This window comes from Calidris pugnax, unplaced genomic scaffold (genome assembly GCF_001431845.1).
Source record: "Calidris pugnax isolate Ruff unplaced genomic scaffold, ASM143184v1 scaffold113, whole genome shotgun sequence".
Taxonomy (NCBI): Eukaryota; Metazoa; Chordata; class Aves; order Charadriiformes; family Scolopacidae; genus Calidris; species Calidris pugnax.
The window spans coordinates 3,632,983-3,644,977 of record NW_015090879.1 but is presented as its reverse complement, the minus strand read 5'-3'; the positions used below and the strand labels follow the sequence as shown (position 1 = coordinate 3,644,977).

General features: G+C 54.8%; 2 protein-coding genes across 3 annotated transcripts; one reads left to right on the top strand and one right to left on the bottom strand.

Moving 5' to 3' along the window:
* Positions 1–305: 305 nt before the first annotated feature.
* On the bottom strand, positions 306–7,085 carry LOC106890595 (sodium-dependent phosphate transport protein 3-like). The gene is made up of 12 exons (XM_014946520.1): positions 6,955–7,085; positions 5,900–6,052; positions 5,410–5,582; positions 4,307–4,540; positions 4,101–4,188; positions 3,604–3,690; positions 3,186–3,304; positions 2,419–2,580; positions 2,082–2,214; positions 1,849–1,996; positions 1,477–1,567; positions 306–945 (listed from the first exon to the last, which is right to left on the bottom strand). Exons 2-12 carry the CDS (start codon positions 5,994–5,996, stop codon positions 814–816), a joined length of 1,464 nt encoding a protein of 487 aa, XP_014802006.1. The 5' UTR covers positions 5,997–6,052; positions 6,955–7,085; the 3' UTR covers positions 306–813.
* A 118-nt stretch (positions 7,086–7,203) lies between these two features.
* On the top strand, positions 7,204–11,989 carry LOC106890567 (palmitoyl-protein thioesterase 1-like). Of its 2 annotated transcripts, none has more exons than XM_014946475.1 (9): positions 7,204–7,323; positions 7,622–7,731; positions 8,556–8,683; positions 8,964–9,034; positions 9,879–9,981; positions 10,076–10,166; positions 10,661–10,872; positions 11,012–11,181; positions 11,641–11,989. In XM_014946475.1, the coding sequence occupies exons 1-9, from the start codon at positions 7,209–7,211 to the stop codon at positions 11,925–11,927; spliced, it is 1,287 nt and encodes a 428-aa protein (XP_014801961.1). In that variant the 5' UTR covers positions 7,204–7,208; the 3' UTR covers positions 11,928–11,989. The 2 variants fall into 2 exon arrangements, with proteins under 2 accessions (XP_014801961.1, XP_014801962.1); XM_014946476.1 differs by having other exon boundaries at positions 10,661–10,759; positions 11,110–11,181; positions 11,641–11,965.
* The last annotated feature ends 6 nt before the right edge of the window (positions 11,990–11,995 follow it).

Sequence of the window (11,995 nt, the reverse complement as noted above, 5' to 3'; positions counted from 1 at the left end):
CCCCCCATCCCCTGCTTATCCTCTTCCCTACCTCCCAGTGGCCGTGCTCAGGGCTGCCAGGTTGATCTCCGTAACACCCCCACTTATTTTTTGCTCCAGATGCTTCTAAAAGGGGCTGAAGGGTGAATGAATAATCAGCTTGTCTCATTAAGAAGAGAAAAAAATACCATTCGGAGCCGCTGTACAGAGGGTGTGGGAAGCCAGTGGGTAAAAAGAAACGTTGCTCTACCACGTCCTTATCAATTTTACTTCACCTAAGAACAGCTTTGGTGGAAATAGCCACAGGCTCCTTACGGAACGGGGCTGAGAGCTCTATTAAGCCTTGGAAGGGGCTGCCCAGGGCAGGGGTTGAGGCACCATCCCTGGAGGTGTTCAAAAGACGGGCTGACATAGCACTTGGTGACAAGGTTTAGCAATGGGCTTGATCAGAGTTGGGTTGATGGTTGGATTTAGATGATCTTAAAGGTCCCTTCCAACCTGGCCAATTCTATGATTCCTCGAGAGCCAGCTTTACCAGCTCTGCTGTTTAGGATCCATCCATTCTGCAGCATTCCTTCTCGGGGGTGAAGGCTGAGGGGTTAAATGCAGAGCGGGCAGCGTGGGTTGGGGGGGCTGCTGCCTCCCCAGGGCAGTAGGTTGGGATGGGAAGGTGGAGAAGGTGGTGGGCACTTCCAGAGCCAGAGGGCAGGCAGGGCTGCGTAGCCACGGCCCGAGGAGAAGGCTGGGGCTGAGTTTCGCTGTGCAGGCGAGAGGAGGGTTGTGGAGGGGGCTCTGCAGCCCATTCCCTTGGGTACCTTCCCAGGCTGGTGGCTCTCATTGCACAGCTGTGTCCTCCCTAGCCCAATCCTGGATGGTCCCGCTGCCAAAGGCGACGTAGAAGATCAGGCCAAACAGGTTGAGGGCTGCAGACAGGAAGAAGGCATTTCTCCAGCCAGTCTGGAGATTCTGGGAGGGCAAGAACACATCATGATGGTGTCACCCTTCCTTTTATCTCCACGTAGTGATCACCCAACTGCTCCCACCCAGTTCACTGGCATTAAACTCATCTCCATCCTCCGCTTGCTACTCATACCAGCAACAGAAGAGCTTTGTTCAGCTCAAGACATATGCCAGACCCCCTCTTGCTGGAGAGGTATTTCCTGCCTTGGCATTTTTGGAACCACTCTGTGCTGAATTCAGGAAGCTTTCCTGCCTGGCACAGAGCTTCCCCCTCACCCAGCTCCCTCGACCCTCTCCCCATCTCTAAGTACATCCAGATGGGGCCCATGTGGAGCTCTTCCTGCTTTCTGAGTCATCCCTGCGTCCTCAAAATGGTCCTGAGCTCTGTTAGAGTGGGTGCTACCTCACATGTGCTCCTTGGGTGAGGGGGTTGGCTTGGAATAATTTTTGACTCAGTGCAAAGAAAGGAATCCATTTCTGAGAGCAGATCCATGTTTTCTTCCAGGGATGTGCTTGCAGCTTGTGGCCCCAAATTACCTGGCCCACGAGAAGTCCAACAGCGGTAGGAGCAATAATTCCTGCAACTATGCCAAAGGTATTTGTGATTCCCAGCAGGAACCCTGCATATCTGGGGAGAGGAAGCAAAGGTTTCCTGAGCGAGGCAGAGAGGAAACTGTCACAAGAAGGGAAAGGAGTAGGTGCTGCCAATCCCTTCCCTGACACGATGAGCAACACCAGGATCTTCTCTGCAAGACAGGGGGGATTTTAAGCCTTTATTTTACTCCTTAGCTTACAATGCCACCAGCTACAGAAGATGAGGGAAGGGAGAGTGGGAGTTGCAGAAGCCTTGGGGGATTGGGAACAGGAAGGATGCAGAGAAAGGAGGGTGCAGAGGTCAGACCCTCTTACCTGGGGGCTATATCCATGTGGTTAATGTTGATGCCTGCCCCTGTCGTGCTGATTATCGTCAAGGCCAGCGTCAGGAGGACGACAACAACCGTGGAGCTGCAGCCAACGTAAGGCACAGCCAGCAGGAAGGCAGCTGGGAGCAGCATCCCTTGGGAGGAAAGGGGGATGTGTTTTACAACAGGCCACACAAGTGTGTTGGAAAGGCCGGGTGGCAGATGAAGGCTTGTCCTTACCGAGCGCTGAGAAGAGCTTCCTGACGGCTGCTGTGCCAAGCACTCGCCGGGCCAGGAGGAAATCGGCCAGTAGCCCAGCCAGGATGTGTCCCAGCCCGTTCCCAATGTAAGGCAGGGAGGAGAGGAGCCCGTTCTGCAGAGCAGAGAACAAGACATTGTCATGTCCATGGCATGAAACAATGGAGACAAGAGCTCCAAGACTGCAGCTCCCTCAGTCCCAGAGCCACTGCTCTTCAGGAGGAGATATCTCTGGGGATCCTCCATGTTCCCAGCCTACGGAGAGATCAAATCCCATTGCTGTTGCAAGGACCAGCCTCAGCCACAGGGCAGCACTCACCTCTCTGAGGTCAAAGTGGAGGACGTTGTTCAGGAACGTGGGCATGGAGGTCAGCAGCATGTAGAACATCCAGTCAGTGCAGAAGCAGGCGATGGTGATCGCCCAAAGAGGCAGTGATTTAGCCATGGCCATTAGTGGGAGGGAGAGGCCATGAGAGCTGCCCTGGAAGGAATAAAACATCAGACAGTGTTGCTGTTCCTGTCTCCCATCCATGGGCAGGCGGTCCAGGCTTTCCTTGTGCCCTGGAAGGAATAAAACATCAGACAGTGCTGCTGTTCCTGTCTCCCATCCCATGGGCAGGTGGTCCTGGGCTTCCCTCAGCCTCATAGAATCATAAAATGGTTAGAGTTGGAAGGGACCTTAAAGATCATCCAGTTCCAACCCCCTGCCCTGGGCAGGGACACCTCCCACCAGACCAGGTTGCTCCAAGCCCCTTCCAACCTGGCCTTGAACCCCTCCAGGGCTGGGGCAGCCACAGCTTCTCTGGGCAACCTGGGCCAGGCTCTCACCCCCCTCACACCAAACAAGTTCTTTCTGGTATCTAATCTAAATCTCCCCTTTTCCAATTTAAAACCGTTGTCCCTTGTCCTTTCACGACACTTCCTGACAAATTCTTCCTGACAAATTCCTGACTTCCTCATCATCTGCTGCTGAGGACTGGGACTAGCCCTGGCCACTGCACAAGGGGCCCAGCTGAACTGCCCGAGAGCAGCCCCTTTGCAGGTGCCTGCAGCGTAGTCAGGCGTGGTGAGAAGGTCTGCGTGTACCTGCTGAACCAGAGAAGCCACAATGTACTCCTGCTCCCCAGCACTAATCCATGGGTGATGTGCAGGGTCCTCGTACACAAGGAGGAACCAGCAGAGGCACCAGGCACAGCCAACACCACCTGTGAAGCAAAAGAAGCAGCAAAACAGGGAGTGTGGGAAGATGAAAAGGGAGAACTCCCCTTAACCCAGTGCTCAGAGTGGAAGGGACCGGGTTGATGGCACAAAAAGTTCAGCAAGGGCACATTCCCTAATGGTATCCCAGCAAAATGGCTTTGTCCAGCCTGGTGGGTGAGGGGGGAGCCCAGAGCTCTGTGGGACTAGTAAGGACAGGGCTGGTCCCACAGGGCACCGAGGGGGAGCCTTTGGGAGCTCTGCCAGCAAAGGGTCTGCAGAAGGACACGATGGGCTATTTACTCACCAAAGATGTAGAAGACAAAAGGCCACCCCAGACTCTGGCAGATGATCCCAGCCACGAGGAGAGCGAAGAAAGTCCCGAACGTGCATCCTAGGGATCAGAAACCAGAAGAGTCATTTTAATGGGACTTTGGTACCCAAGTACCTTTGTGTGACCAGCAGCGAAGTGGGACAGACCTACAGCCTCCAGCCTGATTTGTGATGGAAAAATGCAGTGGCACAAATGAAGCACTTGTGCAAACAGGGAAAAAAAATACCAAACCCTTGTATTCAGGTTTGTTTCCTTCAGTGTCTGGGTTCCCCCTCCTGCCTCAGGCTGACCTGAGCCAAGGAGACAGAGAAGACCCAGGATGGAAGGAGAAGAGGCAGAAAGTCTGAACGCTGCTAATGCTGCTTTGCCAAGGACCCACAGCCTTGAACCTGAGGCCGCTACAAGGGCTGGAAAGGAGGGGGTGAGGGGAGGTCCTGAATCGGGGGTGGGGAAAAGTCCTCATGTCTTACCAGCATCAGCGATGTTCATGAGCCTGCTGCGTTCCAGCGGAGGGGCCCACTTTGCCCAGAGCGTGTACTGAGCTGGGAATATCACTCCCTGCAAGGATAACAGGGTGGAGGGGTGGAGGGAAGGGACAGGGGGAGCGCAGCCAGGGACAACCAGGGTTTCCAATGTAGCCTGGTGGCACCTGGAGGCACCTGGAGCCACGACTGACCTCAGCCAAGCCCAGCAGCACCTGGAGGCCAATGAGGACGCCGACACCAAGCTCTGCTGCCACGGGCAGGAGGAGGGTGAGCAGGGAGGAGAGCAGGAGCCCACTGCCCAGGATGGGTTTGCCCCCAAACAGCCCCGAGCAGTACCCGCCCAGCGCCTGCGTGAGGCCGTAGCCGTAGAAGAAGGAGCTGAGGATGATTCCTTGGGTCTCAGCGCTCCAGTTGTACACGGGGGGCTGGAGGAGATAAAACACTTCTGTCAGGCAGAGATCTGTGTTTTCCAAGCGCAGACTCCTCCAGAAAGGGGGAAGCAACCAGGAAACGCAGCCCTGAGTACCGAGCTCTCTGCTCCTTCACCCTCCTGGTCCTCAAGGCTTTTCTCTGCTGCTTCCAACTCTGTCCTCACTCCAGTGCATGCTGGCAGCCCAGAAAGACAACCCCATCCTGGGCTGCATCAAGAGAAGCGTGGCCAGCAGGTCACGGGAGGTGATTCTGCCCCTCTGCTCTGCACTCGTGAGACCCCACCTGGAGCTCTGTGTCCAGCTTTGGAGTCCTCAACATAGAAAGGACATGGACCTGTTGGAACGGGTCCAGCAGAGGGCCATGAAGATGATCAGAGGGATGGAGCACCTCTGCTGTGAGGACAGGCTGAGAGAGCTGGGGTTGTTCAGCCTGGAGAAGAGAAGGCTCCAGGGAGACCTTAGAGCAGCCTTCCAATATCTGAAGGGAGCTCCAGGAGAGCTGGGGAGGGACTCTGTCAGGAATTGTAGTGACAGGACAAGGGGTAATGGTTTTGAATTGGAAGAAGGGAGATTTAGATTAGATATTAGGAAGAAATTCTTTACTGTGAGGGTGGTGAGACACTGGAACAGGTTGCCCAGAGAAGCTGTGGCTGCCCCATCCCTGGAGAGGTTCAAGGCCAGGTTGGAGGGGGTCTTGGAGCAACCTGGTCTGGTGGGAGGTGTCCCTGCCCAGGGCAGGGGGTTGGAAGTCAATGATCTTTAAGGTCTGTTTCAACCCAAACCACTCTATGTTTCTATGAAAAGGAAGAGAGGACTGAGCCCAGGAAGCACCTTTCAGTTACCTGCGTCTGCTTTCCACTTACATCCCAAGCAAGTCCTGGGTGGGAGCTGTGGGGAGCGCTGCCGGACCAGCCGTGGGGGTGGCTGCTGTTGGTCATGGCCACGATGGCGATGCTGAGGCTGACCCGCAGCGCGTATGCCAGGAAGAGAGAGACGTGGAGGAGCAGGGCCAGGCCAGAGCGAGCGGAGCAGAGCCCTGCGGAGAGAGAGCGGCCACAAACCAGGGCTGGTTGGAGGGGCCGAGGGTTAACTCTCACCCCCTCCTACAGATCCCTGTCACCAGGCAGTCACCTTAGTGCAGCAACAAATGGCTCTTTCCAGGTACCCTCCAGACCATTTCTCCTTTGCAGGGGTGGCAGTTTGTTTCTCCAGCAGGAGAACGGAGGGGCAGGAAAGCAAGGAGACTTGCCCCAGGGTGGAGGGGACGTGGCGAAGCCCAAAGTTGTTGGTTGCCAGCCCCTGCTGAGGCAGCACTTGTACTTGAGCCCGCTCCTCCCCGGGGAGTGGATTTACCTGTGCGGGAAGAGGGCTGTGGGGCAAGCAGAGGGGCTTCATCCTGCCCCACCGCCGGCCCGTCCCCTGCCTGCGCGTTGTCTGCGTGGCACTGCATCCCCTCCCGCCTGCAGCGCTGCTGCCTCCTGCTCCTCCTCGGGGTATCGGCCAGCCCTGGTGGGAAAGGAATCTCAAACAGAATCACAGAATCCCATGGGGTTGGAAGGGACCTCTGGAAATCATCTAGTCCAACCCCCTGCCAGAGCAGGGCCACCCAGAGCAGGTCCCACAGGAAGGTGTCCAGATGGGTTTGAATGTCTCCAGAGAAGGAGACTCCACCACCTCCCTGGGCAGCCTCTGCCAGGGCTCTGCCACCCTCATAGGAAAGAAGTTCCTCCTCATGTTTAGGTGGAACTTATGTGCAAGTTTGTGCCTGTTTCCTCTTGTCGTGTCACTGGGCACCACTGAGAAAAGACCAGCCCCATCCTCCTGACACCCACCCTTTAAGTATTTATAAGCATTGATCAGATCCCCCCTCAGCCTTCCCTTCTTCAGACTAAAAAAAACAAAGTCCCTCAGCCTCTCCTCATAAGGGAGATGCTCCAGGCCCCTCATCATCTCTGTAGCCTCTGCTGTCCCCTCTCCAGCAGTTCCCTGTCCTTCTTGAAATGGGGGGCCCAGAACTGGTCCCAGTGCTCCAGATGGAGCCTCACCAGGACAGAGCAGAATAGGGAGGATGACCTCTCCCGACCTGCTGGTCACCCTCTTCTTGATGCCCCCCAGGACATCCACAAACCCAGGAGCAGATGGGCAGTGAGCCCTGGAATTTCCTCCGTTACCACCCGGGTGGGAGCGGAGGGGGCCGATGGCCACACCGCCGTGAGCACAGGGATTTACAGCAGCCTCACACCTCCCCAGGACGGCTTTATTTCCACCCGTGGTTTATAACCCCCGACCACGACAGCCCGGCAGGGTCTCTCCCACCCCAGGGCGCTCCCGCAGCCGCCCCGGGGGTACCCCCTGCCCTCCCTCGCCTCCTTCCCTGCCGTCCCGTTCTCCCGGGATAGCTCACGTACGGGGAGAGGTGTCTCCCCTGCCCAGAGGGGACCGGCGGGGCCGTGGGTCTCCTTCCTCCGTGGCCCGGGGGGGGCGGGATTTGGGATTTCAGGGACGCGGGTACTGGATCTACCGACGCCGGGACTCGAACCGGCGACCTGGGTGTGAACCTCCTGATGGCCACGCCCCCCGCCATCTAGCCCCGCCCCCTTGCCACGTGTCCCGCCCCTCCCGGGCCCCGCCCCCGCCGCCTGACCCGCGCCGCGCGCCAGTCATGTGCCCAGTCAAGATGGCGGCGCTCAGGGCGGCGGTGCTGGCGCTGGCGGGGCTGGGCTTGGCCCTCGGCGGCGCGGCTGCCGCCGTCCCGCTGGTCATCTGGCACGGCATGGGTGAGCCGCCACCGGCAACGGGGCACGGTGGTGGTGGGGGGCGATCCTCCGGTAACGGCTGCGCGGGCGGGGCGGCGGGGCTCAGCCGGGCAGGCCCGCGGGATGGGGACCCGAGCAGGCCCCGGGGGGATGTGGAAGCCCGGTGTCCCCTTCCTCCGGGCCGCGGGTTGCTGGGGAGGCCGGGGGGGCGCCGACCCTCCTTCCCCGGTCCCCTGTGTGCGCCGGCAGCTCCCGGTGGAGGGGAGGTGGGGGCCTGGGCGGTGGCGTGACCCTGCGTCGCCGTGTTCTCTTATCACAGGAGACAGTTGCTGCAACCCGCAGAGCATGGGCTACATTAAAAAAATAGTGGAGAATAAAATACCGGGGATATACGTCCTGTCTCTCAAGATCGGAAGCAACTTGATACAGGTGAGTGACTCTGCTGCCACTCGGGTGTCTCCTCAGCAGGGTGGTGGCCGGCGCCTGGATCTGGAGGTGCAGTAATTATCTCAGTCTGTAATTAACGTGACCCCACGGGGATTCTTGTAGTGCTTTCACTGCTGTTTGCTTTTTCTTTGTGAAGTAAACAGCTTAGACAGATACAAAACGGTAAAGTCTAGATAATACCTGTGGAAAAGAACCAAGGGAAAAACAAATCCCTAGTCTAAATTGGATTAATATGCAAATCCATTGATTAGCACTCTCTCACTGCTCCAGATAATGCAAAGGTCTGTGATAAAAAACTGTGCTGGAGCAGGGCTTTGTTCCTTGCCATCTTTTTTTATTTACAGCTCTTTATTCCCTGTACATCTTCAGCATAAACACAGAGACTTCCGTGTCCTTGTGGGTTTTGACAGTTTTGTGTAGCCCTACAGAATTTCTTTAAATAGTCTCTCAAGATACTGTGCCATGTATGTTACTTTTTGGGATCGGGAAAAGAGGGGTGAAGTTTGATTATTATTTTTTTTTTAATTATATATATGTATACATACACACAGAATCTGAAAGGACTCAAATTGATAAGAATTTTGGGGAAGTGTCCCTGCCCCGTACGAGATGCCTTTCCCAGGCAGAGTCGGAACAAAGGCTGGGTGAAGGGAAGTCTCAAAACTTTACTTTCATTTCTGTCATACTGAGAAAGTTCAGGTCCTCTTCCAAAAGCAGAACCGTTAGTGACCTTTTTGCAGATACAAAAACAGCATGAACCATCGTAAAGGTACAAAGGATACATTTTAATCTGGCTAATCCACTAGGATATGGAGAACAGCTTCTTTATGAACGTGAACGATCAAGTGAGAGAGGTGTGTGAGCAGCTCGCAAAGGACCCTCGTCTGAAAGGAGGCTACAACGCAATGGGCTTCTCCCAAGGGGGCCAGTTCCTGTGAGTTTCCATTTCTGTTCCATTTCCAGCGATTTCTGTTGGGTTTTAGGTTCTGATTTAAAACTCTTTTGAAGTACTAAGCAGATGCAAATGGACAAAGCCCTTTCTAAAAGTAGGAGCACTCTAAAGGAGGCAAGAATGTGTTTGCCTGTAGCCTTCCTCTACCAGGAAGGGTTAATTCTCTTTGCTAATGTTACCCAAGTGCCCAAGCCCACGCAGTGGTGGCCTGGTGGCCCAGGCACACTGAGCCCCAGCTCATCTCCTTCATCTTTCTCCACAGGAGGGCCGTGGCGCAGAGGTGTCCTTCTCCTCCCATGTTCAATTTGATCTCCATTGGGGGGCAGCACCAAGGTAGTGTCCTCTTAAGCTATCACACCTTGGAGGGTGGGGAGGCTCTTGGCAGGAGTTGTTCTCTTTTTTTTGGCATCTTCCTACAATCTGACCATTTCCTTGTGAATTAAGTTGTCCCTTTGTTGTTGGCTGAATCTGGTGATCTGCTTTGGCCCGGTTGTTGCCTGACTACGTTGTCTTCTGACTTGCTTAACTGGCAAAGAGAAGGGGTTTTTGTAAGCAGACGACTCATTGTCTGGGTAGAATTCCTACATACTTGGGAAGCACTTGGGATTAGTTGTTTCGGGAGAAGAAATTTCTAACTACAGACCAAAGCCTTTGGGAAACTAAACCTTCTGGCTCACAAGGATATTTTACAGTTGGCATCTGGAAGGTGGCTACAGCCCCAAGGAAAGGGAGGTGCTTTTTGCAGTAGATGAAAGAGGCGGTATGGCATGGAATTTAAGAGGTGCACAGTTAAGAGTGGCTGGCAGTGAATTTCAAATACTCTTCCTGGAGAAGTTCCATGGGTTGAGTCTCTTTCTTTGTAGCGTAGTGGAAAGTCTTGTAGGGAACCATCCTGAGGCCTCCTGGGAACACACCAGGCGAGCTGGACGGTATTCCGCTTGTCTGCGTGCCTCATTCTCCAGAGAACACCCTCTGTTCAAGAACATCATCCATTATCGTGGTGTGTAACAGCGCCCAGGGGCAGGAGGGCTGTCTAATGAGATTGCAGGATTAAAGGCCACCTGATTCCCTGGGTAATTCTTGCCACTGTTCTGTAAGAGGGTGGTTCTTTACCGGCTGGAGGGATTAAGGGATTTCAGTTTGCCTCACCGAGTTGTTACACATCTCCACACCCCAGGGGTGTACGGCTTTCCACGCTGTCCTGGGGAGAGCTCCCGAATCTGTGACTGGATCCGAAAGACGCTGGATCTGGGCGCCTACACACAAGCTGTTCAGGAGCAGTGAGTACATTCCTCGGGCTGCACCGACGGGGGCCGGGGACCACGTGAGAAGCTCTGGGTTTCCAGTCTGATCTTTGATTGTTCTCCTCTCCAGTTTGGTGCAAGCAGAATATTGGCACGACCCGCTGAAGGAGGAGGACTACAGGAAAAACAGCATCTTTTTGGCTGACATAAATCAGGAGAGGGTAAGGACCTGGCTGATGATTAAACGCCAGCAGGAGAGCAGACGCCTTAGCAGTGAGTTCTTTTATATTCTCCCTCCCTGGCAATAGTTTTGCTGGAGCTTGAAGGGGAGCATTTTTTGCCCTGCATCCAGGGGCATACAAAGTGGTTTTGCTGGTAGATTTATGAAGGAGACTTGTCCATGGCAGAGCAGTTCCCCTGTCACTGTGCTCCTGTGCAGTGGTTGGTATAGATTCACCACACACTCAGGCCACCCATCACCTTTCAAGTGAGCAAATCCTGTCCCTCCCCAGGGGAGGCCCATCCCCTCTTTACAGCCTGGAGATGAGGCTGAACACCCTGGGCACAGCCAAGGGAGGCTGTTGGACAGAAATGCAGATTCCTGCCTCCCAGCACTCCAGGGTTTCCTTTGCAGGTGCAGGGCAAGTTGGAGCAGTTTCCCCGACCTCTCTCAGCGGGCTTTCCAGTGACACTCTTCTCTGTTGCTTTCATCCAGGGCATCAATGAGACGTACAAGAAAAACCTGATGGCTCTGAAGAAGTTTGTGATGGTGAAGTTTCTCAATGATACCATGGTGGACCCTCCAATCTCTGAGGTGAGGGAGGGCAAGTGCTGCCTTTGGGTGGTACTTTGGTTCTTGCTTGCTCATTTCTGCTCAGTCCTTTGGTGGCAGAACTTGAGGTTGGTGAGGAGCAGGCTGAGCACAAAAGTTTCTCAATGATACCATGGTGGACCCTCCGATCTCTGAGGTGAGGCAGGGCGAGTGCTGCTTTTGGGTGGTACTTTGGTTTTTGTTTGCTCGTTTCTGGTCTGTCCTTTGGTGGCAGAACTTGAGGTTGGCGAGGAGCAGGCCTGATACTGCACTGTCTCCAGCAGAAGCTGGTGAAAGCCTGCTTATCTCCTGGGAGCCCTTCAGCAGCTCTTCCTTCATTTTTATTCTGACAGTGGTTTGGGTTTTACAAAAGTGGCCAGGCCAAGGAGACCATCCCGCTGAAGGAGACCTCACTGTACATAGAGGTATGTTCCGCTGGGGGCTGAGGGGTTTCTGCTATTTCCACTCTGAAGTGTCTCTGTAGAGGTCCTGAGGAGCTCTGAACCCCCCAGCTCTGCTCTACTCACCATCTCTGCCATTCCTGGGGCACGGCCTCCTCTTGCCAGTCGCTGTCTGGGAAGGCATGTCTCTCCAGGACAGTTCTGGAGAGGGAATTACAATGATCTTCTCATGCCTGGCTCAAGATCCCCTTCAGCATGTGTTTAATTAACTCTGCTCTTTTTTAAAGTCTTGTTTTAAGTCATCCATCCATAATGCCTTTTCCCCCCATCTATGAGGAGAACCTTTGAAGAGCAGAGGTGGAACCCCCTCTGCCTACAAGAAGGGTCTCTGACCATCAGTGTTTTTCTCTGTGGGGTGTTCCCCAGCCACTGCCAGCCTTGGGCCATGGCAGGGCCCCACATGGTCACTGCTTCTCTCTGCAGGATCGCCTGGGGCTGCAGGAGATGGACAAAGCAGGAAAACTGGTGTTCCTGGGGGTGAAAGGGGATCACCTCCACTTCTCCGAAGAGTGGTTTTACAGCACTATCCTCCCCTTCCTCCAGTGAAGCTGAGGGGAGGCTGCACCCTGGGAGAATCCACCACTGTAGTTAATGCAGCTGCTACTGTGCAACAGCACTTTGTGTGTACAATCCTGCGGGGACCTGGGGAAGGGGAAGAAGAGGAATTTTTAGCTCAGCAGTGCCACAGCGTGCAGAGGTGGCACTTCTAACGCTGCAGTCAGAGATTGGGATTCGTCTGGATGTAATTACACTCCGAGAAGGGTGGATTAAGCCTTGC

What these genes read in the sequence shown, in the direction of transcription:
- LOC106890595 (XM_014946520.1), bottom strand. Translation starts at nt 5,996, where the DNA reads ATGCAGTGCCACGCAGACAACGCGCAGGCAGGGGACGGGCCGGCGGTG. An exon ending in ACAGCCCTCTTCCCGCACAG is followed by an intron (nt 5,583 to 5,899) that starts GTAAATCCACTC and finishes CTCTCTCCGCAG; the next exon opens with GGCTCTGCTCCGCTCGCTCT. An exon ending in CATGAACATCGCTGATGCTG is followed by an intron (nt 3,691 to 4,100) that starts GTAAGACATGAG and finishes TCTGATCCCTAG; the next exon opens with GATGCACGTTCGGGACTTTC.
- LOC106890567 (XM_014946475.1), top strand. Translation starts at nt 7,209, where the DNA reads ATGTGCCCAGTCAAGATGGCGGCGCTCAGGGCGGCGGTGCTGGCGCTG. An exon ending in ACACAAGCTGTTCAGGAGCA is followed by an intron (nt 9,982 to 10,075) that starts GTGAGTACATTC and finishes TCTCCTCTCCAG; the next exon opens with TTTGGTGCAAGCAGAATATT. An exon ending in CTGACATAAATCAGGAGAGG is followed by an intron (nt 10,167 to 10,660) that starts GTAAGGACCTGG and finishes GCTTTCATCCAG; the next exon opens with GGCATCAATGAGACGTACAA.